At 51.8% G+C, this 25928-nt stretch overlaps 6 protein-coding genes across 6 annotated transcripts; 4 read left to right on the forward strand and 2 right to left on the reverse strand.

Annotated features, from left to right (window-relative positions):
• The first annotated feature begins 130 nt into the window (after positions 1–130).
• On the forward strand, positions 131–2680 carry BO94DRAFT_532413 (synembryn). Its single transcript, XM_025611114.1, has 7 exons — positions 131–537; positions 597–651; positions 701–775; positions 834–1069; positions 1122–1241; positions 1294–2138; positions 2192–2680. Exons 2-7 carry the CDS (start codon positions 624–626, stop codon positions 2289–2291), a joined length of 1404 nt encoding a protein of 467 aa, XP_025470244.1. The 5' UTR covers positions 131–537; positions 597–623; the 3' UTR covers positions 2292–2680.
• Positions 2681–3255: 575 nt separating this feature from the next.
• On the forward strand, positions 3256–4328 carry BO94DRAFT_344109 (polysaccharide biosynthesis domain-containing protein). The gene is made up of 5 exons (XM_025607061.1): positions 3256–3359; positions 3421–3445; positions 3499–3783; positions 3848–3884; positions 3937–4328. The coding sequence occupies exons 1-5, from the start codon at positions 3315–3317 to the stop codon at positions 3992–3994; spliced, it is 450 nt and encodes a 149-aa protein (XP_025470245.1). The 5' UTR covers positions 3256–3314; the 3' UTR covers positions 3995–4328.
• On the reverse strand, positions 3939–4506 carry BO94DRAFT_344104 (uncharacterized protein). The gene has a single exon (XM_025607060.1). The coding sequence runs from the start codon at positions 4371–4373 to the stop codon at positions 4041–4043; it is 333 nt and encodes a 110-aa protein (XP_025470246.1). The 5' UTR covers positions 4374–4506; the 3' UTR covers positions 3939–4040.
• A 156-nt stretch (positions 4507–4662) lies between these two features.
• BO94DRAFT_554247 (ABC a-pheromone efflux pump AtrD) lies at positions 4663–8903 on the forward strand (the record flags this gene model as incomplete). Its single annotated transcript, XM_025613702.1, has 5 exons — positions 4663–5078; positions 5132–5795; positions 5955–7770; positions 7828–7950; positions 8005–8903. The coding sequence occupies 5 exons, from the start codon at positions 4663–4665 to the stop codon at positions 8901–8903; spliced, it is 3918 nt and encodes a 1305-aa protein (XP_025470247.1).
• On the reverse strand, positions 8645–10034 carry BO94DRAFT_532417 (dienelactone hydrolase family protein). Its single transcript, XM_025611115.1, has 3 exons — positions 9670–10034; positions 9515–9596; positions 8645–9439 (listed from the first exon to the last, which is right to left on the reverse strand). Exons 1-3 carry the CDS (start codon positions 9908–9910, stop codon positions 8923–8925), a joined length of 840 nt encoding a protein of 279 aa, XP_025470248.1. The 5' UTR covers positions 9911–10034; the 3' UTR covers positions 8645–8922.
• Positions 10035–11989: 1955 nt separating this feature from the next.
• On the forward strand, positions 11990–25853 carry BO94DRAFT_554249 (uncharacterized protein; the record flags this gene model as incomplete). Its single annotated transcript, XM_025613703.1, has 10 exons — positions 11990–12163; positions 12228–13457; positions 19546–19550; positions 19772–20991; positions 21043–21761; positions 21816–22827; position 23129; positions 23753–24586; positions 24643–24889; positions 24936–25853. 10 exons carry the CDS (start codon positions 11990–11992, stop codon positions 25851–25853), a joined length of 6360 nt encoding a protein of 2119 aa, XP_025470249.1.
• Between the last annotated feature and the right edge of the window lie 75 nt (positions 25854–25928).

A 25928-nucleotide genomic window follows, 5' to 3' on the forward strand; every position in this document is an offset into this window, starting at 1 on the left:
AGGCAGAAAGACAATCAGGCACCAAGGCAGTCAGGCAGTCAGGCAGCAGTGAGGCATCCACTGCCGTGGCCGAAGACGGGAATCCAACAAATTATTACGCTTCCATGAGTCTTCTATTGCAGTTTGAACCCCTGAAACTGATTCCCACTACTCCAGAGACCAATTTACATACCCACACTCCCTCATCGAGTCGCTGAACCCCGCCGCTGTATTTGTGGCCGGCGGAGATCTTGTGCAGCGGCTTAGTATTATCCTTGAGCCTCAGTGGGGTGGTGCTTTATTGCACCGCGGACTTCTATTCATCGGCCCATCATTAGCTCCTTTCCATATCCATTGCGCCGCATACAACACTGAGATTCACCACAATCCATCAGTGAAGAAAAGACGCCCCGGATTCACTGAGACCCACTGGGCTCTTTTATTGTCATCTTCCTTCCTCTGCTGTTATCCCAGCGGGCCTGCTTCTGTCGCAACTCCTATAACCCCAAACGAAGTGGGACTCTCCCTGAACAGACTAGTAGGGGTACACCGCGCCCCGTAAGACGGTTTCTGCAAGCCAACATTTCCCCCTGATAAATGCCTGACGTGCTCTGCAGGGAACCCCGCTATAGCGAAACCTAATCATGGAGTTCAGGCCGCTTCAGGGCCCCGGTATGCGCAAGCCACCATACGGTAGCAATTCCATCTAACAGATTACTAGAGAAGCTGCAACGAGTTACCCAGCTGCTGGGTTCTCTGAAGACTGACCTTGGGGAGAAGTCCCTTACATCAAAGCGTAAGTAAATGAGGCACATAACATGTACCCATCTGACATTACCACGCGCGCGCAACAGAACGCGTGCAGACACTTCTAGAGCTGAGGCAACATGGGACCAACCCTAGCCATGCCCATCCTATCTATTCGAAGGAGGGAATGGAGATATTAGCAAAATATGGGGCTGATGGGGACACACCCGATGTGCGCCGGGCCGCCTTGCGCTGTGTCGCGAATGCTCTCCTCTTAGATGAATCCATGCGCCAGGTGTTCGTGGATACGGGCTATGGAGGCAGATTAGCAGAAAGGCTCAAGGTACGTATTCTCTACTGCATTAGCCAGCCCGCACAAGCTGATACCCAGGCAGTGCGACTCATCGGAGGACGAAATGGTAATCAGTCGAATCTTATTCCTTTCTACGTACGACACGACAATGGACTTTGAGAATCTGATAAAACACCACTCTTTGGGTGACAATGTCAACTATGTAAGCGGGGAATGCATTGTCTAGAATCATATGTGCTGATCAGACATATCAGCAAATTGTCCGACACGCTAAGCAATTTCCCAAATCCGGCAAGAAGTCACTGTCCCAGATCGATGAATTGGCCCTCATCGATACCCTGAAACTCATTTTCAATGTGGCCAAGATTTATTCCCATCTGTCCGCGACATTTTCAGCGTCGATACCCCATATTTTCAAGATGATCAGCCGCCTCGACATTCCCCCAAAGCCTCTGGAAGGCTTACTCAGCTATCTTCTGAACTGCCTGTCTACGCTGGATCTGGAAAACAAGAAAGGCAAAGTCTTCGACAATAGCCCGATTTTCCCAACTTTCAACCAGAATTGCAATGTTGACAAACTGATCAACATCTTGGACCAAGCTGTGTCGGCATATGGCCCAGATGAACTTGAAACCAAGGCTATACCCCTCTTTCACTCGCTCGTCGTCATCCATGAGATGGCACCAGATGGTCCCCGTAAATACATGCAGTGGCTTCTCTTGCCAGAAGACAACGACAGAAGCCGTCCGATTGGGCAGTCAGACACCCTTTCATCAAAGTTACTCAATCTCTCGACTACCCCCTACCCCAACCTGAAGACTGCCATCTCCGAGCTTATGTTTGTGCTTTCTGGGAAAGATGCCGAAAACCTAACGAAGAACATCGGTTACGGATTCGCTGCAGGATTACTGGCTTCTCGCGGCATGGAGATCCCCAAGACGGCAGGCGAAGCATTCGCAACCAACCCGAATGGTTTCAGTCCCGATGTCAACCCGATCACTGGCCAGAAGTGGGCCGCAGAGAAGAAGGATGATGGGCCCCCAATGACCAAGGCAGAGAAGGAACGAGAAGCCGAGAGACTGTTTGTGCTTTTTGAGCGGTTAGTCTCATCCCTGGCCTATCTGTCCGAACACTTGCTGACTGTTGAAACAGAGCCCGAGCAAACGGCATTCTCTCCGTGGAGAATCCTGTTACGCGAGCACTACAGGAAGGTCGCTTCGAAGAGCTGCCTGACTCCGACGATAGTGATTGAGCATCCCTTCCTCCTGTACCATCACCCATCTCCGTCCCAACGTGGGCAATGAGTGTTTTCTTGGTCTTACCAACCATCTCACATGATCTGTTATTGTTACATCACTCTGTGCACAAATCGAGGACGCGTACGTTGAGTTCGCATTGCGAGGCGTTTGTCTATGTCTTTGAACGACAAGATCAACCCCATTTAGTTTAGATGAGCAGGGGATACAGCTGCGAGGGGGTCAGAAATTAGTGCGAGGGTGTCAGAGAATTCCTGACACCGGATGAGCTCAGTCACCTGATATTTTAAGTCTGACACTGGATCAGTTTAAACATGTGATATTTCTGACACTGGATCAGCTCTGCACGTGACTAAAAATCATACCTAAAAATTAAAAAAGAAATCCCTAAAAATCCCTAATACCCTAAATACCCTAAAATTCGTAGAGAATGTGGTTAGATTTAATAATTAAGTATTATAATAGCTGATCCAGTGTCAGGATTTGAATCCTGACACTGGATCATCTTTTCACGTGACTGAGCTCATCAGGTGTCAGGAATTCTCTGACACCCTCGCACTAATTTCTGACCCCCTCGCAACTGGGCCCCTAAATTAGCACCGGTGCCTCGCAGTCCAATCTCATTAATAAGCAGCAGAGGTAGCCGACCGGACATGGCGCTTCTCAGACAGCGAGCAACCTAGAAAGTCCGTCGAACAGCGAGTTAGAAATAAACCATCTTCTTATCGTATCACTAATAGGTTTCATGAAGACTTCAATCGACCATGTTGGATGGTTCGAGAACTACATCGTGCTGTGGATGACGTACCGCCCGGTCGCGGGCGGCGGGGTTAAAGGCGGCGGCGCAAAAATGTCCGCCCGCGGGAAAAAAAGACCAGTCTGTCGCGGGGCAACTTACTTTTCGATCTCGCTTCAACTTCATTTGCTATTAGCCCCCGAATAGTACCTATATTCTTGCATTCTTATCATCTTTTCGTCTACCCTTGATCCAGGTATTCGTCACCTACACAACCGCCAAAATGTCGAAGCCATTTGATCCAGAGACGGCGGAGAACTTCGAGGATGTATGTCACTTGCGGCGAGACAGTCTAGAGCCCCGACCGAAAACGCTAACTTTCAGTCTAGATGGAGAAGCAGTTCGCCGTCAAGGGTTGGTCCAGATACCGTTGGTTTGAATTAATCTCGTGACTCATGAATATGCAGCCGTGGAACATCTGATGACATACTGGTCCATCCTGGAGAAGGTCCCCGGCTCTAAGCTGCGCCTGACGAAGATGGACGACGAAATCCTGGAGTCTTTCATGAAGGAGTTCCCGGACTTCAACCCCGCCGACACCCTCGATGAAGATAAGATGAAGAGCAAGGAGGGCAAGGAGAAGTGGCGCAACTGGATCAACCAATACGAGAAGACCATCGAAGATTTCAACTTCGGAACAATGCTGCGTGCCAGCCCCAAGGTCGAATACGACAGAGACACCACTATCTTTGGTAAGTTATTGGTGGCTTGGGGACATGTGCTGCGGGGTCGGGTCGCCGGCTAACGGAAGAATAGCCATGCGTATGCAGTTTTACGCTGTTGAGATCGCCAGGTGAGTCCTCATGTCGGAAAGAAGACGACAAAGGTGCTTATACATCAAATAGAAACCGTGCTGGTCTCAACGACTGGATCTACGAACGGGCACAGAAGACCAGCTCGTAAATATTGAAACCGACCTTTTCTCATTCGGGCCACGCAGGAACAGCTGCTAGAGGCAATGATTCATTCGGGCCCTCCATCCTTGCATTGCTAATATCCTAAAGACTACGCAATGGCTCGAGGCCCTGGGGTTCAACAACCGCCATCTAGTACCTTGTCCCATAGGTCTCAATCGGGTGGTTCCAGTATAGAATATATGGCCATATAGAAGAGTGGGCTTTAGCTCCCGACAAACAACCGGGAGTGTTTCTACCGGCGCGAATACCATGTACATACAGCGGATGGATTTTTTTGCAGTTGGAATGCAGTGATGAATAGAAAGACGTGTGGCTGATTCAATGACTCGGCGGTGGACCCGAGAACAATGGCAACCGCCAACCATTGATCTCCTCCCTCTAATATGCCCGCATCTGGAAACGCCGAGCAAACACACCGGCCCGGATGACGCGAATTTCAAGGATCTCTCTTTGTTGCCATAGTTCGGAAAGACTTGTGGGGGAAGGCCGTGGGCTTGCGTGCTTCTCGCCTACTCATGCCTCCTTCCCACACCTTAGGTTTCATAACTTTGCTACCATGGTCATGTTCGCTCACATGGTACTTAATCAACGGTTTTGAGAATCAAACTTAATCGATGAAGATCCTCTACCATGACCAGCCGGTATAGCTGCATGATGGCCAATTTCACATACCGGAAGCCGGGGTGGATGTCCTTGTTCGGCTTCACCACCACAAAGCATCTTCCAACTCTAATTGGAGGAATTCTTTTTGCCATCGTCTCGAGTCTCGCGACTCCGGTGTTTTCTGTAGTCTTGGGCGACCTCTTCAATTCGTTCGCACTGTTTGGTGGAGGGAGACTTGCGAAAGAGGATCTGACCCAACAGATCAGCAAATATTCAATCGAGCTGCTCGCTCTTGGAGCTGCCAGCTGGGCCTGCAACAGTGCTTATTTCATTTATTTTGTGATCTTTGGAGAGCTTCAGGTTGCGAATGCTCGGACCAAGCTATTTGAAGGGCTTCTGCAGAAGAATCAGGAATGGTTCGAAACGCAACCGGACGGCACCCGGGTCTTTCTCTCTTCCCTCCAAGGGTGCGTTGCCCCTTCATACATTGGCATCTGCTTCAGCTGACAGAGGAATCCAGACAGATCGATGATTTACAGAAGGGGACGTCGCAGGCTCTGGGTCTCTCGTTGCAGTATATCTTTCGAGCCATTTTCTCCCTAGGCCTGGCTTTTTGTACCTCTTGGAACCTCACTTTAGTCACTCTGGCCGGTATTCCATTTCTCTCGGCCGCCGTCTCTTTCCTTTCCACCAAGACAAATTCGAGTGTGGACGCACAGAAGACCGAACTGGCACATGCATCCAGGACTGTCGACAATGCCGCTACTTCGATCGATGCAGTCAAGTCTTTCAATGGGCAAGCCACGGAAATCCGGAATTTCGTGGTCAGTATCGACAAGGCGGCATCGCATTGCCTCAGACGCGCGTTCTTTACCTCACTACAAATATCTGCTCTACGACTGATGACGTTCGGCATGTTCGTACAAGGATTCTGGTATGGGAGCTCCTTGGCTACCTCGGGACATCTCTCAGCGGGTGAAGTGCTGAGAACATTTTGGGCCTGCTTAGCAGCTGCACAGTCCATGGAGTTTCTCATGCCACAGATCGTCGTCCTGACAAAACGCAATGCTGCAGCTCTATCCTTGGTCGATATTTTGGGTGACCGATCAGATAATGCGGATAGAGGGGAGAGGAGAGGGACTGTGTACCCGGACTTTTGTAAAGGTGACATCGAAGTCAGCAATGTGAGTGCTTTGAGAGCCCATTCATACTCCTGGCAATCTTGCTTACAATGCGTGGATCAAGGTCTCCTTTACTTATCCCTCACAACCAAACTGACTTGTTTTAGATTCAACAAGCTTCTTCTTTCCTGCCGGAGAGACAACTTTTGTTATTGGCCGAAGCGGGTCTGGGAAGAGCACGCTTGGACAACTGCTCACACGCTTGGACAACTGCTCACACGCTTTTACTTACCGGCATCCGGTGAAATAACGATCGACGGTGTTCCCATACAATCATTAAGCATAGATTGGATAAGGAATAACATCACCGCTATTGAACAGCGAAGCGTACTTTTCAACGAATCCATCTTCATGAATATAGCGTTCGGCAGTCGCGATTATGACCGACTCCACAAAGCCGATGTACAAGGGTGTAATGGCCTCGCAATGCTTCACAGTACAATAGATGATCTTCCCAAGGGGATCGACACTTGCGTTGGTCATGGAGGCGATTTTCTAAGTGGTGGTCAGAGACAGAGGGTGGCGATTGCGAGGGCGCGGCTGAGGAATACACCGATCTTGATAATGGATGAGCCGACGAGTGCCCTTGATGCAACTAATCGCGTGGAGATAATGAAAGCCATTCGGGAATGGCGTCGAGGGAAGACAACTATCATCATTACGCATGATATGTCCCAGATTATGGATGACGACTTTGCCTACATCATGGATCAAGGCAGGGTAATTCAAGGCGGCTACAGGTTTGAACTTGAAGACAGCAATACGTTTCTCATTGCCACAAGAAAGTCTCACCATGATGAGAGCAACGCCACTAGTGTTCGCGATACTTCTGACACGTGTTCCAATGCCTCGGAACTCTCAACCGGAAGCACATGCGGTCCGGGCTTGGATACCTACTCTCGGCATGAAGAGCTTGCACAACATTCATCAGCTATATACAAATACAATACAAGCTTGAAGAGCAATCTAAAGTCTAGGGACTCTCGACGGGGTAGACCCTCTCGAGAATCGGTCGATTCCATCGGGATGCAGATGTTTGAACTCAAAGCCTTTCAAGTCCGTGGCGCAGAAGTCCAGTCCAATCGGCTCAGTTGCAACGTAATCCCAGTGAATGATGCTGTCAATGAGATAAAAGCTGCCAAAACGAAGCATTCTACCAGGTGGTCATTCAAACGAACCGCACGTCTCGCGCCGCAAGAACGCATGTCGTTGGGTCAGATAATGATGACCATAGTTCCCAATCTGACTCGAAGACAAAGTTTGCTTCTTATCCTTGGGTGTTTAAGCACCCTCTGTCATGCAGTGGCCACCCCACTGTTCTCTTATTGCTTGTCGCAACTTTTTGGGACATTCTACAACAGCAAGGCCCGCGCCTCGACAAGGTCATTGATTGTCCTAGGTGTTGCAATAGGCGACGGCATCGTGTCATTTTCGATGCATTACCTTTTGGAGCTATGTGGCCAGGCATGGGTTGATCGCCTCCGAAAAAGAAGCTTCCATCTTTTACTGGACCAGCCACGTAAATGGTTTGAAGAAGCCGGGAATGAGCCTTCCCAAGTTACGACATGCCTCAACCAGAGTGCAGAAGAGATGCGTAACCTGGTTGGACGTTTTGGCGGCTATGTCCTCGTGGCCACTGCAGTGGCTGTGGTTGCAATCATATGGAGCATGGCTGTTTGCTGGAAATTGACCCTTGTCGCAGTAGCCTGCGGTCCTGTCATCTATGCCATCACCAGAGGGCTCGAAAGGACCAATGGGATATGGGAGCGACGATGTATTGGGGTCCGAACATCAGCTTCAGAAGTATTCGTGGAGACATTCTCGCAACTTCGCACCGTTCGGACATTGACTCTCGAGCCATACTTCCATAAGAAGCATATGAAGGCTGCGTCGATGTGTATGATTCTCGGACTGAAAAAGTCCCTTTACACCGGTTTTCTTTTTGGACTGGTGGAACCCATGATTATCTTCGTCAGCAGTGAGTACCGGTGCATACGGACGGTTTTTTGAGTCCTCGCGAAGCTAACAGGTATAGCCCTGATCTTTTACTATGGAGCGGTCCTCGTATCATCGCTAGAGTTTACAGTTCAAGATCTTATGACAGTCTTCTCTGTCCTTTTATTCAGCATCGGATACGCGAGCATGGTACTGTCATGGAGTTAGTTTTCTTGCCCGATATAGATTGCTCCCAACCTTGCTAACTACCCTCTAGTTCCCCAGATTGGTACTTCACAGGAAATGGCAAACCAGCTCTTACGCCTTGCAAATCTCCCGGAGGGCGCTTCTCATGAACATCGAGGCAAGCTAAAGATCGCCATGACAGCGCCGGTGCAGATCAACAGATTGGACTTTCGATATCCATCACGTCCCGATGCTTTGGTTTTGCGGGACGTGTCCCTCAACATCCCGAGGAATAAATGCACGGCAATCGTTGGACGGTCGGGGTCGGGGAAGTCGACAATAGCATCCCTCCTGCTAGCCCTATACGAGGCACCCCCTTCCAAGGACGGACGACCTACACTTGCTTTGAGAGGACTTGACATTCAACGTGTGCATATCCCGACCCTCCGCTCGCTGATTTCTATTGTCTCCCAACGGCCGTCTATCTCCCCGGGCACTATTGCAGAAAACATTAGCTACGGGTTGGAGGAGGATTCCCCTCTGCGCACGATATTCCACGTACGCGCAGCAGCGGAGGCCGCTAGGATTGACGATTTCATCACCTCCCTTCCGGGCGGATACTTCACCATGATCGGCGATGGAGGGGCCGGGCTGTCGGGAGGGCAAGCCCAGAGGCCGGTGATTGCACGGGCGCTCGTCCGGCAGCCACAGATTCTAATCCTGGACAAAGCCACCTCCAGCCTCGACCCCAGCAGTGCAACGATCATCCGGCGGACCGTGCAGAGGCTGGTCGCGACCCGACTAGGACTCACGGTACTTATCATTACGCGCGCAAGGGATATGATGGAGATTGCGGATAACATTATTGTGATTGAAAAGGGGTGCGTGGTGGAAGAGGGGGCGTACAAGGAGCTCGCACGACAGCCGGATGGGAAATTAAGGGCTCTTATAGAGGAGCCGGATTCGGATGAAGATGAAACAGGCGCATGAACACGACGGACCAGACAGATTAGAAGGTCACCCCGGCGAAGTGGCGGTTGAACCACTCGATTGCTTGGTCTTCCGCATCACCAGCCTGCGCTCCTACGTTCTTGACCATGACGTCTGCTCGCACACAGAACCCATGGCCAGCGCCATAGTAGATTTTCACCTCTCCCACCCCGCCGTTCTTGTCCAGAACACCCTCGATCTGCTTGATCTGCGGCAATGGAACCATATTGTCAAGCTCCGCCATGGCAAAGCTGACGGGAATCTTGATCTTCTCGATATCTCCCGGTATGGCCAAGTTGCTGGGATGACCGGTGAAGCCGGCATTGATCAAGGGCTTCCCATCCACCTCCTCCCCATGTGCCAGATAGACGGTGTGCAGACCACCCCAGCAGAACCCCGCGGCAGCGATAGGAAGCTTGGCGCCTTCGTTCTGGCGGACAGCGGTGAAGAACGACTTGACGACCGGCCAAGATCTGCCGAAATTGTTATGATAGAGGAAGGGAACGATAGCATAGGCAGTCCAGAAAACATGGTACCTATACAGCGTGAGACAGAAAGACATCTCTTCCCTTCTGTACATAGAAGATCCACTAGGTAGTGTGCAAACTCACGGTTTAGTAACCCAATCCACAAGCGATCCCGTCTTCATCACCGAGGCGAGGGTGTAAAGAGCCCAAACAGGAGCCGCATGTCCTATACATATCCAACACACCACCCGTCATTCTCCTATCCTTCGTCACCCCATGGAAAGAAACCAACGACTCACCCTTCATAAAATCCGGCAAATAAACCCTATACTTCCCCTTCTCTGCATAATGGTCCGCCAGAATGCGATTATTGACAAACTCCCATCCAAACGCATCCGGGATGATGATAACAATGCCCTTGACAGCCTCCGCCCCTCCCGAAGGTTCCGTCACGTAGACATCCAACCCATGCAAGGTGGTGACCTCGCCCTTGGGTGTTCCATCATGCACATGCCCACTGAAGCAGTCCGGACAAGACATGATTTCTTTTCCTTGCTTTCTTCTTGTGTATGTGTGTGTGTGTGTGTGTGTGTGTGTGTGTGTATGTATGTGTGTTTTTTGTAAAGATAGTTGAAATTCGTTCGATATTCTAGCAATGACTGACTGATTGATAGAAATGGGAGGAGAGGGGAGGGGAGGTGTGCTTATTATGGCTTATGTTTTTTCCTTAGCTTCAAGGGATCCATGGCTAGGCTCGGAGGTAATGAGTTAACTCCGGTTTTATTGCGACGAAGTTTACGCTTATCGCCGTTGGAGGGGAAAGATGTATCCCGGGACGATAGTACACACGGGAAGAGGATATATGGTGGTTTTGTAGGGAGTATATATCATTCACTTGATGACTTCCGGGCCGACTGGATAGAAGTTTCTGAGGATATTATTGGTTTACCTTGAGTATAGTACTAGTCTTTACGGGGTTGGTTTCGAGACAATGATAGGTTCTGATACTCTCTGCTGGGTAATATTTGGATACTCCGATCTTTTGTGGGATACATATCTAGTATTGTTGCGTGGGGGTGGGTCTTGTAGAAGCATGGCTTGCCTTAAAACTCTATATAGTATTCTTTTGCTGTATTGGCAATTTGGGCATGAAGGTCAATCCTAGACACCTTCTCTTTTGTACTACAGAATGTGGCATATCCCAGGATTTTTTTCTCCGGCTGCATGAGAGTAATATTTCTTGCGATGGCATTGGTCAGTTGAAAATAGTAGCTTCTTGATATGTTGTGCTTGTCAGAGGTGTTGACCCTAGCGGGTAATAGATGAGGTCATAAGCTTATGATTTGGGCGGACAAGTAGTGAAAGAAACAGTGCAGTTCATTGACGGATCCATTCACCATCGCAAAATGATGGACAGCTCTCTAGGGGTTTTCTAGAATTAGTAGTACAATGTACACCCCGAGGTTGGCTGGGGATGCCGGAATTGGGGCTTGACTGTATGGGGGAAATGAGGTTACATAAGACTAATTATGCCTCGGCATGATCTTAATCCGAGCTACATCGCCATGGAGATGCTCCAGCCTCCCAGGAGCTAGGTAGATAGCTGGGTGCTGATAAGTGAACTCTATTTAGCTGACTGTCCTAAAGAAAAGAGACGAGTCGATCGAGGCTCGAGGCTCGAGCAAATCCAACGATCGATCCTCCGAGTCGGAGTGGTGCGACTTTGCGAGGGAACGTGTTCTAAAATTGGCACGCGCTGGGGGGGGGGGGGGGGTTCGGAAAGGAAAAACCGGGAGCATTTGGATTCCGCCAGTCGTTTCACGATGAGATCGCCTTTAATTAGTCGGGAGGATGCGATGGGGACCTTTTAATTTGTATACAGAGTCCTAATAATGAAGGCTCCTGAGCGACCTCCTGAGTCTGTCCGGATTGCTCCGTTGCCAGAAGGGACGCCTGGCCGGCGGGTGAAAAATGAAAAAAAAAAAAAAAAGCGAACCAGCCATTTATCTTTGGACGGGGAGCCCAGCCACTCAGCATCTGGCATCATCATCGCCGGCTGCATGGCGTAGTCGCCAATCTTGCTTTGCGCCCTCGCCATTCGACACCGACTCGCAGGCCTGTCTGGGGATGATTACTATCGTCACTCTTTTGACACCAAACTAGCCGCTGATCGTGCTGCTGCTGCCCTGCTCGTATTCCTTCTGTTTCTCTCCCACTCTCTCCCTTTTCCTTCTTTCTCACTCACGCAGTTGAGGCCATGGATTCGCGGATGAATCCTTTCCACATTCTACCATCACTATCGTCAAGTCCATCGTTATATCTTCGTTTTGGCCTGGGTTGGGTCTCCTGGTCTGATTCGTAATATCTTATCAAATTATCTCCAAGCCACAGAACCAGCCTGCCCGCCTGGTTAATAACACACCACATAATAGAACCTTCACATTCATCCGCCAGTTCCGCAGCGTTCCCTGTCTAGGCTCCCATTTCTTTCAGTTCCTCTCCGATCGGACTCTCCACCCTTTTCACCTGCGATACTACTGCTATCGTCGATTTATCTCCCGTTCTGCATGCTTTGGGGCTAAGGATCTGGGCTCATTCCCGATCGCCCAGCATTCCAGCATGCACATTCCAGTCAACTTCCGTCAATTTGACATCCGTCAGGATGGCCCGGGCAACGTCAACAACATTAACCCCGCCACCAACAACAACAATAATAACACCGACGGCGGCCATGATAGCAGCAGCTCGTCGCATAGTAGCAATAGCTCGGACAAGAACAATATTGTCATAATAGTGAGAAGCTCTTATCCTCTGTCCTCAGTCCAATCTTACTAATGTATGACCTCTCCAATTGCAGTGTGTCGCTTGCATCATCTTTGTCCTGGCCTCCTCCCTAATGATCTACTTCGTCTTACGGACCCTCCGCCGCATGGACTGTCGCCCAAAATACCTGCCCGGGAAATTCTTGAAAGACAAATGGAATAGGTGGAACGTGGGCGTCACGTACGGCCAGGTCCCGGATGGATCTTCGTCGAATAACCAGAATGCGAACGCCACCAGAGCCGGACCCTCCGAGAGAGGCGCCGAAATGCGAACCACCACCGCCCCCCCTGCCGCCAACAATACTAGCAATGTCCGGCGCGATACATCAGTTCGCTCTGTGATCACCCTCCCCGCCTACTCAGCCAGTCCCAAGCCAACGGAACAGGTTATTGCTCGAGAAGGAGAACGAGAAGGCATGGACATGGTTGTGGAATTCCCCGAAACAGCGGAAGAGGAGGAGAATCGCCGAGAAGAATTGATGGAGTCGCTGTACCAAATTCGGCTGCAACGGCGAGACGAACTGGCCGAACGTGAGTGGCGCCGACAGGAGCGTCGGGAGGCTCGTGAGCGCGGAGACTATATCCGTGTCGAACAACTTCGGCAGGAAAGTCGCGCCCGCCAAAGAAATCGCATATCTGCCAATGGTAGCGGCTCAAATCTCAGTGCAGCTCTAGCCGAATCTCGGAATCGTGGTCGCGATAGGCGCATCTCCAGTGTGTCTTATGCGGAGTTGGGCCACGTCCGGCACGACGGATCGCGTATCAGAGCTAGTTCGCCCGACTCTGACCGTCGTCCTCTCCTCAACGATGCTTCTGGGGCCAATACAGATACTCCTGATCGATCTTCAGGGTCAATTCTCACTGGCGTCCATTCCCGGGGCGAGTCCTACTCGTCGTATCAGTCTGGCACCTCCGACGCGGATACCCTCACTCAGGTCCAGTCGCATGCAACGTCTACCCATTCGGCAGACCATCCATCGCCAGGTACCGATGAGAGCGATGTTGGCGCACTCCACATTCCGCCGCCCGAGTACGAGGATTTGGACTGGGGGGAAGCGCCGCCTTATACCAGTCCGATCGCAGAGACCAGCGGACACGCGCCACAGCTGCGTGAATTGACTACTCTACCTACCATTCATATCGACGTTGCTAGCCCTATAAGCAATACTCCTACTACCCCCACGAATCCCCTGCGGGAAGAGCAGCATTCTGCTGAGCAACATTCCGCTGGGCGACACCCCACCGAGGCTCCCTCCGAAGAACGTGTCGACGAAGAACACACGGCTTCCGAAAACCCCGAAGCACACCTGCTGGAGAACGAATCTCATGCTCATCAATCTTCATGATCCCTTCATTACCGATGTCTCCTCAATATCTGGATGGAATGACCATCGGTCTCCGTTACGGCTGCCTCCTTGCCCCTACCCGATCTTGCATCCCAATACCCTGTTACGAGCATGAGCGTTTACGACCCTCCATACTAGCATATACTGTTTCTAATCACCCCTTCCCCACATCCTCTGTTCATAGTTGATTTCCTGGATTTGTGCCAGCCAGCAAGGCGTTTATTGACGGTGAATCATATGGGTGGCTTTGTTACAGCCCATGTAGTCTGTGTGTACATATAGAAAGGGGGAAACTGTCTATTTGATTCTGTCTGAACATATGAAACTCGGGAAATACAACATTACTATGCAGCTTTTCGAACGGTAGATTCGATCTTGAGTAGGTGATAGAAATAAACTGGTTTATCTCACTACCAGCGGTTCCCTGATGTTGTGACTATAATATTAATGGACTGCTAAGCTCCGCTAATAAGATACATGGTATCTCTGATTTTACCTTTGACATCAACATAGTAACGCAAAGGTATCTTGCTTACAATCCATCAACAATGAATTTCCAATCCAATCCAGTAGAAGAATCAACTCTTCCCTCCGAAGTAGAAAGAAAACCCTTCAACTCGCCATACAGCATATGAGGAACTATCATGAACTCTCTAATACTATCTTAATTATCTTCTCCTTCAAGAAAAACCAGATAAAAGCACAACCCCAACCTGAGAATAATAAAAAGTCTTATTTATTCATATATCCCCGTTAACATATACACGATCCGATAACTATAACTATAACCAGGACAAAAGACATCTTATTTAGATTAATTAGAGCTTCAGTTTATAATAAGGACTTCTTCTAGTGCAGTGCAGGTGAGTACTAATTCTTTATTAAAAACATCTGGGAAAACTCTGATCCATGGCTACTAATAGGTTCTGGGAAGGTGGATAGACCCTAACAGTGTATGCGCGGCGATGAGTGGGAAGAAAGCTTCGTGAACTTTGATATATGTATTGAATATACGAGATACATACTGTATGTATCTTGGGAGATTTGGGTATGCTGTATGTAATGTAGTCTATGAAGTTGACTCGTGTCTTATGGTATGGTATATTATGTACTGGTAGCTCTGTAGAAGGTATGTAATGTTCCAAGGCTACTAGTACTACATATGAATAAATACCTGCTGTGTTTGCTGCGAGCAAGGAAGTGGAAGATTAGAGTGCATAGTATACCAATAGGTTGTGAATTTTTCATCTATCTCTTTGTCTCTCTTGTCATCTTTGGCAGGTCAGAAACCATCGCCTCATCCCCTAAGAGACAAATCCAGCTCGCTCATTCACATATACCCCCCACACAGGGTAAGAAAAGCCATGAATAGCAACTAGGATCCAACACCAGATTTACTTCCTCCCCGGCAAATAAACACTCATCTCGAACCCCCCTTCAAACGGCAACGTCATAGTCCGGAATCCATTTTCCGGTTCCCTAAGAAACGCCAACAAATCCGCATACCCTTTGGCCCCAGAGACAGTATTATCCGTCAAGACCACCGCCCCGTACCGTAGACTCGGCAGAACCAATTTCAGCGTTGGAAGGGAAAGATTAGACCAGACTAAACAGATCATGTTAGTCACATAAATCCGCCTTCACAGACACCAACCCCAACCGGGGCCTCATAAAACCTACTATCCAAAAGCACCAAATCCACCATCTCGGGAACATCCCTCTTCAACGTCTCCAAGATATCCCCCTCCCTGAGATCAATCATATTAGTGACTTCCTCCCCACACTGCTGCCAGTAAGTTCGAGCCACGCGGGCCTTCTCGGGCTCGTTCTCAGTGGCGATGACTCGACCCCCCAGTTTGCCAGCTTTGGCGACAGCCAGGGCCAGATAGATGGTGCTGACGCCAAAACTGGTACCGGCTTCGATGACGTTGGTGGCTCCCATCGAGATGAGGAGTTGGTAGGTGAATTGGCATTTTTTTTCGTTTAGGGCAATGAATTTGTCGCGCATTAGATCGTCGAATGCGGCGGGGATGTCGGGCTTGGGGATACGGTCTTCCATATCACCTAGCACGGTGGAGGAAGCCACTCGGCCGGGTTGGAAGTTGGCGGTTTCTTGAGCTAGGGATTGTTGATGGAGGGTGGAGAGGAGTTGGAGGACATGAGGTGGTGCCTCCACGGGGGAAATGGAAGGTGAAGACATGGTTATGGCTGTGGAAGGGATGGATGGATGATCTTGGGATGGGGATGGGGGAATTGGGAAGTAGAGATGGCTCTGGTGGATGGGAGATTTATGGGCTTTCGGAATGGCTCGGATACTCACTCATACCCAAGAAGAGGTAAGTGCGCTGATGGGGCAAGTCCAGGGCAAGTCCATGCAGTATGATCTGGTGTAGTATAATGCATAACACTAGTATGTATACTACCATGTATTTACGTGTCTGCCAGGGTCTTGCCCCTACCCGCCAATCGGAGCCGTCGCAGGGCCATCATAGTGTTGGATAGGCAATCTGATCCGATTAGGTAGCATCGGATCAGGCTTAGACGCGGCCAATTGTGGATACGATGCTGTGCACAACCGAATTAGACCTCTGCGATGATGGTACATGGACGGAGTACTTCGTACAAGTAGTTCACGTATGAAAATCAATACAACTCGTGTCATGATACATCCACAGTGACAATCCTCCAGGATAATCATCAAAAAGCTTCGAAAACTCTGCTGCCACCAGGAGCACCGTTCCTCAGATCGGCCATCATGCCCTAGATGCCATCGGCAATACCCCATGCGTCGAGCTCACCCGCGTCGTGCCCACGGGTTCTGCACGCATCCTTTTAGAGCTCGAGAGCCTGAACCCCACGGGATCCTACAAAGACCGCATGACGCTGTCGGTTATCGAAGCCGCCGAACGGCGCCAGGCGCTGAAACCGGGCATGACAGTGGTGGAGGCGACGGGGGGCAGCACCGGGTCGTCGCTGGCATTTGTCTGTGCAGTGAAGGGGTATTGGGTGGTGTCGTCGGATGCCTTTGCAGTGGAGAAGCGCAACACCATGACGGCGTTTGGCGCGACGCTGGAGCTAATCCTCAGCGCGAACGGCGCCAGAGCCCCGACCTTGATCCTTGCGATGCGCGAGCGGGCACGCGCAATTGCCCGCCAGCAGTCAGCAGCCTACTATTACGCCGACCAGTTCAGTAGCGCGGACGTGCTGCCCGGCTATTAAGGGCTGGCCCGCGAACTGGTTCAGCAAGTGCCTGACGCGATCGACGCCTTCTGCAGCGCGGTGGGCGGCGCAGAAATGGTCACGGACGTCGCAAGGACGCCCAAGGCCCACTGGCCTGCCTGTCGTGTCGCTGTCCTGGAGCCTGCGTCCGCGCCGGCCTTGACTCAGGGCCATGGCGGCGCGCACTCGGTCGATGGGATCGGGATCGGCTTCCATCCGCCCCTATTGGATATTGCCCTGTATGACGAGGCGCAGGCCATCGAGGAGGCCGAGGCTCGATGCATGTATCGACGCTTGACTCGAGAAGAAGGCCTGCTGGTCGGTACGTCCACCGGGTTGAATATGGTCGCAGCCATCGCGCTGGCGCAGGAGTTGGGGCCCGGGACGATCGTCGTCACCGTGGCCTGTGATACTGGCCTCAAGCATATCCGCGGAGATCTGTATGAGGGAAACTAGTAGCATAATAGATCCATAGATACAACCAAACCGACTCAGTGCTAGGTATCAATTCTTTGATCCACGAATAACTAGCGGGTAGTGTGTGAGATCACTTGTCACTATGTAATGATGAGCATAATGATAGAGAGGCTTCGGGGAGCTTGGGAGCATCTCCGGCGGTATGGTCAATATGCCTCATGACCTCAAAAATCTATGCCGATCATAACCGAATGCATTCTTATATCTACCTCCGCAGGTGTGATTGGCCGATTGATCTCCACTAATGAATGATGACCAAGGCTAACCGCATGGGTGTACGACAGTACGAGAGCGACAGCCAGTCGCACGAGGGTATCGAGGTATACTTCAATGTATCAAGTGCTGAAAGCCATGAATCCATGGCTGTAATTGTACTGTAGTGTACTGTACCATAGAGGTTGTTAGTAAGTTAGTAAGAGCGCTTCTTTAGAAGAGACTCACGATACCGGGGAGCAGCGCTGTTACTAGGTATAAATCCATCGGTGTTCTGGTGATGGCCAGCCAGCAACACACCCCTTTGACCGGAACTTCCTCCGCCGAGATTGCCCTGATTGACAGTCTATCCTCTGCCATGATGAAGCTTGGGGCCCCTTTCGTGGTGGCCTAGTGTAAGTGTTTCGGACCCCGGGTGGTGGCCTGCGCTGGGTTTGGTTTGGCGTGGCCAATGTCCCTGCTAGCTTTAGCACCGCATCCTGGCACTTCCAACTGTCGCAGGGTCCCTCCTCGGCATTGGCAGTTGTCTCTCATACATGCCTTCCATGGTTGTCCCGCCCACCTGGTTTTTGAAGCGCCGTGGGCTTGCCCTGGGCATTATCTCGGCCGGGACCGGGATCGGGGGCTGGTCTTTGCTCCGGTGATCCAGGCGTGTCTCGGCGCGATTGGGGTTCGAGACACTCTCCGCTTGGTCGGATGCGTGTCGACCTTTCTGATCTGTGGCTCAGGGTTGATGCTCAGCTGGGAGCTATCCACGGCCGCGCATCTCCGCGACGAAGCCAGAAGTCCTTGACCCGCCGACTTTTTCAAGTGCCCCTGCCACCCTGGTCCCTGTTCACACAGCGCAAGTTCCTCGCCCATATCTTGAACGCCGCCTTCCAGAGCGCCGCCTATTACATCCCCATCTACTACATCTCCTCCTACGGACAAGCCGTGTCGTACAGCGAATCGTTAGGGGCCAGCTTCACCACCCTGAGCAACTCCTGAAATGCCATCGGTAAAGAAGCCGTCGGGTATCTGGCTGACTATATCGGCCGGCTGAACTCCTTCTTCCTGGCGACCTTGCTCAGTGCAATCGGGGCCATCGGGCTCTGAATCCCAGCACCCTGCTCGGACCCTCGTCGTTACACGAGGCTGCGGCCAAAGGCTGCTTCATCACCTTACCATCCTTTACGGGCTCTTCGCCAGTGCCTATATCGGGCTCTTCTCGCTTGTTTTGGTCGATCTATTTGGCATGTCTGATATGCCGCGCATCACCGGCATCATGTGCATGGTGCAGGGAGCGGCCGGCTTGGTGGGCACCCCGGTGACGGGCCTGTTGATTCGAACCTACGGCGGCGACACCACCGCCACTTCGCGCAGCTACCTGGATGTGGCCATCTTTGCCGGGGCGCTGATGATGGCCAGCACCCTGACCGGAGCCTGGCTCCGACTGGACCACGGATTTGGTCGCGTGGATGGTCGTTTGACATGGACGTGGAAACTCTAGGGGTATGGAGGGGAGAGAAGACGAGGATGTTTTCTTTCACAGACACAGCCAATCCAATACCATGCCCATTATATACCCCCATTAGTATTTCAGAGAATAGACCCTGTATCTTCTTTTCCAAACTTGCGTCAACGCATTTCCTCCCGGAATCCGTCATGCTAAAAATTGTTAGTAGACTTCTTTCAGCTGCGCATGCCGCGTCTTGCAAGCTCCTAGCTCGAGACAGGAACCAGTTAACGTAGAGCCACCACCAAGAAGTCACCAAGTCTGGCCTTAAGTGAAAAGGGAAAGTGACTCGATGTTCGGTTCCTAGTTGGTATGTAGTTGGTTGTGGATAGTGCTCGTGGGCGGATCCAAGTCGGGAGGCGGTCAGGCGCTCCACGGGGGGGCACGGAGTAAACAAACCAAAACGGCCGGCGAGTTCCACTTGGTCGACCCCCGACTGAACCCAACCTCCTCATTTATTTCCGTCGCATCATCCACTCGCGTCTCCGTTGCGTTGTCTAGCCCGTCAGCGGTGTCTGTTGTGGAATTGCTTTGCTTCCGCGACAGCCAGGAAACCACTCCGACCTGTCTTCCCCCTCAATTGACCGCAGTACCTCCTTCTAGATCTGGTTTCCGTGGCTACTGCCTGTTCGAGCCCGGAGACTCGACTCGCGCTGGCCCGACGCGCTGCCCGGGCCGTCCAAACATCTCGACAGTCCATCGTGCAGCTTGCAGCCTCAAGGATCCAGCTATTCAGTTGCCTCGAAAATCCATGTTTTGAGCTAGCTAGAAACCAGCACACCGTGTTGATATCGATTTCAAACCGTCCATAACCCATCTCCGAAATAAGCGCGTCTCATATCGCCAACATGTCGCGCGAAGCAACAACGAACAGCTTCGCGTCGTTCGGCTCAGACTTCGACCCCGAGCACGAGGCTCTCGCATCTACCAAGGAACTTGGTGGAAGCCCCCGGCTTCCGTCCATGAACAAAAACGCCAGAAAGCGCCACGAGTTCGAGGAAGAAGAGCCTGATTATGCCTTCAACACATCTACCTTCGAACAATACCTGCCAGACTTCTCCCCGATCGGCACCTCAGAAGAAGAAGCCGACCACGACGACGACAGTATCTCCATCGAGGCCGGACGAGGCCCTGCGAACCCTCCCCGCCGTCTGGACGACTCGAGAAACTCCTACATGACCATCGAAAACAGTGTCCGCTCGTCATCTCCAGCGGTTAGACTCGACTACCCTACCTCCAATACCCCTCAGAAGTCTGCCATGCGTAACCCGGCGAGAAGAGCGGTCAGCGAAAGTCTCCGAAAGGATGCTCAGATTAGACGCGCCAGTCTTGCGCAGAAAGAGAACGTCGATCCCCAGACAGCCAAGTCGAATCGCAGGGAGCAGCGGCGAACTCTGTCAGAGATGCACGCAAAGGTCCGCGATGCTTATGAAGGATCCTTGATTGAAGACGAAAGACCCCCTGCGGTGGCTAACAGTACGCGTCCGACACGATTCGGAAACCTTAACCTCTCCCATCAAATTGCCGACGCCGTGGAGAAGGCTTCCCAAGAGGCTTACGCTCGCGAACTTCGTCGCGGAAAGGCTAACACCAACTCGCGCAGTATGCCAAATAGTGCGGGCGACACGGGCACACAGCACTCATTCCTTCTTCCAGACCTTCCTAATCTGTCTGAGTTGGTCTCGGGCGTATATGAGGATGGAACGCCGGTTTACGCACGCCAGAGCAGGTCACGTACGACGCGTTTTGTGTCTCCTCAAAATGATGCCACTGATGTATCATTGACTCGCGAACATATGCCGCTCGATGCAGTGCCGATCCCAGAAGATGAAAAGGCTCTATTCGTCTCGTTGAGGCTTCTACAGGACAAGGTCTCGGAACTCGAAAGATCCAAGACTGAAGCCGAACGGAGGATGGATGAGATGAAACGGGAGAACGAGAGTTTGAGGACAACCAAGTCGCGCAACAAGGACAAACACGGTCGCAGCCGACCATATGAATCGGAGGAGGATCAGTATAGGAGAGATCGACTGTCCAGTGACAATCAAAGTAAGTGTGTTTGAATGTCCTTTCTGATGCCCTACTAACTTTGCACCCCAGAGCTGGATGCTGCCAACCTGGCGTTGCAGAATAAACTCGACATCATCGAAAGGAAGACTCAGATTCAGGAGTCGACTCTGAAACGGCTGAATCGGGAGCGTGATATGGCGGTCTCTCAGTTGGGGGTGGCCTACCTTGAAACGCAAGACCTCAAGGGCGAGAATGAGAGTCTTCGTCAAGAGATCTTAGACCTGAAGTCGCAGCTGACAAAGATTCTGTCTGCCGGCCCCAGAAACCGTGACGACACCGTCGACTCAGAGCTGTCTTCTTCTTTGACTGATGCAAGTGACGACGATAGCCAGCTAGACACGCAACGAAGCAAGCACACCAGCCGAAGCACGAGGGAGGTCACTGGCAAGAGTTCGCGCTCGCGGTCTAAGGCTGGGCGTCAAGAGGACTCGCGTGCTAAGGTCTCGACGCAGGTCGACAAGGAAATCTCTCGACTCGAAAAGGAACGTGCGGAAGAGGCTCTGTTTTCACTCGATGTCCCACAGATCAGGGAAAAGTCAAGGACCAAGGCAGAGAAGTCCAAAAGCCGGTCACAGACTAGCGATGTGAACAGCAAGAAGCAGTCAAATACTGGCAAACAGCGCGTTAAGCGAGTGGTTGTCGAAGAGGTTGACGTGACTGAGCCTTTGGAGTCCAGTGGAGAGGTCACTGGAAACACCAGGAAATCCAGCGCAACCGAGCAGGACTTGACTCTCCTAAGCTTTGTTGATGTGAGTTGTGTGCTAGACTACTGCCATCCACCATTACTGACTGTTGGCACCTAGGAACGTGAGATTGCTCAGTTGCGAAAGACGCTCGAAGAGGAGCGACTGGCTCGGAAACGGCGGCAATCCAACACGAACACGGATCAGACTGCAAACGAAACAGGGAACACCACCCGTCAGAGCGTTCCCAAATCGACTGTTCCTAGAAAGTCTTCCCTCAAGGAAAGCAAGGGGGTGCCATCCAGACCCGCCTCGGCAATGGACTTGACCGCACCCTCCAAGGCCAGCATGGCGGAAGGAGACAGCAACCTGTCGGTACCCGTTGAACGTCCCAGACGGCACTCGGATCACTCTGCGCCTGCTGCTGCTCAGCGCCGCCGGCGACGAATCGCCGAAGAGATGACATCGGCCTTCATTCTCCCTGATATTACATTCAACCCTGCTCATCTAGCCGACAACAACCTTGCGAAGCTTCCAGAACCTGCACAGCGTGCCCTCGATAGCGCCACTCAGCACAACGGCAAAAACTGCACCGTCTGCAAGCGTTCCATCCCCGATGGCTCTTGTGACCATCCCGCCGAGGCAGTGAAGATTCCCAAGCCTATTCCAGTCTCGGAACGTATGCCTGAGCCTTCTCCTTACAATGAGGAACCTACGATGCGGCCGGCGCAGTCGCCCGAACTTGCCCTTGCGACCGTGCTCAAGGCCTTGGAAGACGAGCTCGCACACTTGAAGATGCAATTGGTGGCATACCAGGGCGCGTACAACAAGCTGGATGCGTCGTTGAGCAAGCGGCAGCGGAAGTCTGTCGGAGAAAAGATCGAGAAGCTGTTGAAGGATATCGATATGAAGGCTGACCAGATATATGCGCTCTACGATGTCCTCGAGGGCCAAAAGCAGAACGGCCGTGAGATGACCGAGCAGGAGATGGAGGTGACCCTTCAATCGATCGGAATTGATACCGCAGGGCGGGCAGCTGATGTCACTGCCACCACTGATAAGTCCTCTCGCAAAGGCCCCGAGCCGGACTACGATGAGGATGACGACGAACTTCCCTGGGAAGGATTCGAGAGCACACTGGAGATGACCGGCCGAAGTGGTGGAAGCCGTCGCAATTAGTTTAAATTCCATTGTCATTGTTTGAGCTTTAGCTCTTTTCCTTAATTGTCACCATGATTCTCTTTTCGCCTTTGTACTTTCTCTTCCTATCTCCCCTTTCTCGTTCTCTCTTCCCACTTCCCATCTCATGCAGATGCAAGTTTTCGGATCCGGTTTCAGACTGACTTAGGTGCATGTCCCGGATCCTTGAGAATATGCTGACGCGCGAGGCCTTTGAGTTGAATCTGGAGGAATGTGTCCGCTGGTCTGTCCAGTGTGTGACTGTCTTCGAGAATCCTCGGGCTCTGTTTGTGTCTGTTGCTGGAGGTTGGCCTTGGACGTTGACGGACTTGCTTAAGATCTCCGCCCAAGGCTTTGAACTCGCAACACGGGTGCGATCAAAATTTCCTACTCCTTCTATTCTTCTTCCTTTTTTTTGTTTTCCCCTCTTCTCTTCTCTTTGTCTTTAATAGTGTTGGATACGGCGTTCTGCTGATTCGGATGCATGGTTGGGTTAGTTGTTGGTTGCGTGGGATTAAGTTGGGTAGGAGTCTCTTTGTGACCGTAACACGTATGAATTATTGCTGTTGTGCATGCATTCTTTCCAATTCATCTATGTAAGGAACGAGGTGGGACAGACAGCCCCCCCTGGTCGTCGTACATGGTCGTAGGACCTATCTAGTACCTACATGGATGGTAGTACTGTAGCCGTGGAGACCGGGAACACACGCGAGCTCGGGGCGGTGCCTAAACCCGAGGGAGACTAGCGGGGATGACAAGCTTCGGGGGGCGTTTGGCTCATCGTTCGGCCTTTCCACCGGTTCTTCCTCCACTCCCCCAGACTTTGCTGCTTTTTCTTCCCATTTTTCCGTCTTCTCCAGCTTTGACTTTTGACCTAGTTCCTGGTCCTCCCCCAAGACACAATTCCCGGTCTCTACAATCTACATGACCTCCACACCACATAACTATGATGCTCGCAGCCTGCACACCGACTATGTAGATACTCCTGCGACCGACTCGGGCACCTCGCGTGTCCGAAAGGATCCGTTCCAGCCGGAGAACCAATTCTTATCCCCGACGATCTCCCTCAATTCATATGCGGACGGCGACGAAGAGAGCGTCAACACGGCGATCCACGATGGCAGCTCCGCGCAGACCCGTATTCTTGCGCCTGCGCCCGAATTTATCGCTTCACGACGCTTATCAGTAGATATCGCTAATAGTAGCGACGACGATAACGACAGCGACGGGGATGATGATGATGATGATGATGACGAGCACCACAGCAGTGACACCTCTGATCCTCCCAACGAGAAGCCAGTTACTTGGTCCTCGTTGCCTAAGAAGAGCCAACTCGCTATCTTGACCATTGCTCGACTGTCGGAGCCGCTGACCCAGACATCGTTGCAAGCCTATATGTTCTACCAGCTCAAATCCTTCGACCCCTCCCTCCCGGACTCGACGATCTCGACGCAGGCGGGGATTCTGCAGGGCAGTTTTACCGCGGCGCAGTTTCTGACGGCCGTCTGGTGGGGTCGACTGGCTGATGCGGAATGGATGGGCAGGAAAAGAGTCCTTCTTATTGGGTCGCTCGGAACCTGTATCTCGTGTTTGGGATTCGGCTTCTCCAAGTCGTTTGTCGCGGCGGCCGTGTTTCGCACGCTGGGCGGAGCGTTGAACAGCAATGTGGGTGTCATGAGAACTATGATTGCGGAGATTATCGAGGAGAAGAAGTGAGCTGTCTTGTTGCTCGAACTGGAAGAGACTTGTACTAACCATTCCCATGCAGGTACCAATCTCGAGCATTCCTCTTGTTGCCAATGTGCTTCAATGTTGGTGTGATTATCGGTCCGATCCTTGGTGGTGCATTGGCGGATCCGCTGAAGAGTTATCCTCACCTATTCGGCCCCGGGACGCTGTTGGGAGGCGACACTGGGGTGGGCTGGATGCGGAAATGGCCGTTTGCGCTGCCTAATCTGCTTAGTGCGATTTTCATCTTCTTCTCGTTGGTGGCCGTCTTCTTTGGACTGGATGAGGTATGTGCTTGGCTGTCTGTGGGGAGCTATCTGCTGACTGTCGCAGACACATGAAGTTGCGCGTTATCGGAGTGACTGGGGCCGGAAATTGGGACGCAAGATTTCGAGGGCATTCGCCAGGCGTCGGGGACGGTATTACCGTCGCTTGATGGAGCATCCGGACGATGAGTCTCTATACGTTGACGGCAGCATCGCTAGCAGATCGGCCCCATCCACGCCGCTGCGCTCGCGCGCTCGACCTCGTCACAAACGTCCCAGTTTTGGCCAAATCTGGACACCTAATGTCCTCCTCACGCTGCTAGCCCAGTTTCTTCTGGCTTTCCACACCAGCGCGTTCAATTCGATGACTTTCACGTTCTTACCCACCCCGCGCGCCCCCAAGGACAGCCAAGATGGATGGTTCCATTTCGGCGGTGGTCTGGGCCTACCATCGTCTCGAGTCGGTATGGCTACCGCTATCATCGGGATCATCGGCCTACCGTTGCAAATTTTTGTCTACCCCTGGGTCCAAGGGTATTTGGGCACGTTGCCGTCCTTCCAAACCTTTTTGCCCTTCTCTTCCTTGGCCTATGCCCTGATGCCGTTCCTCCTGATCGTCCCACGAGTAGCGTGGATGGTCTGGCCAGCCTTTACAATTGTCATTGGGCTCCAGGTCATATCCCGGACGTTTGCTCTGCCAGCCGCCGTTATTTTGGTGAACAACTCGGTCTCCGATCCGTCCGTTCTAGGGACCATCAATGGGGTGTCCCAAAGCATTTCGAGTGCAGCACGCACGCTGGGACCGTTCATTGGAGGTTGGGGCCTAGGGCTGGGACTAGACTGCAACTTTGTTGGCGGGATCTGGTGGGCTCTGGCACTGGAGGCCTTGGCGGGCTGGTTCGTCCTGTTCTTCATCTATGAAGGCAAAGGGATTGAGAAGAAGAAGCACACGGAGGATATTGAAGAGGGAGAGGAGCGCCGCTGACCAGTGGGATGAAAAATGCGCTGTATATAGACATGACATGTGGGAAACTATAGGTTGGGGCTGACATGGGATATA

This window comes from Aspergillus sclerotioniger (assembly GCF_003184525.1).
Source record: "Aspergillus sclerotioniger CBS 115572 chromosome Unknown BO94scaffold_6, whole genome shotgun sequence".
Classification (NCBI taxonomy): domain Eukaryota; kingdom Fungi; phylum Ascomycota; class Eurotiomycetes; order Eurotiales; family Aspergillaceae; genus Aspergillus; species Aspergillus sclerotioniger.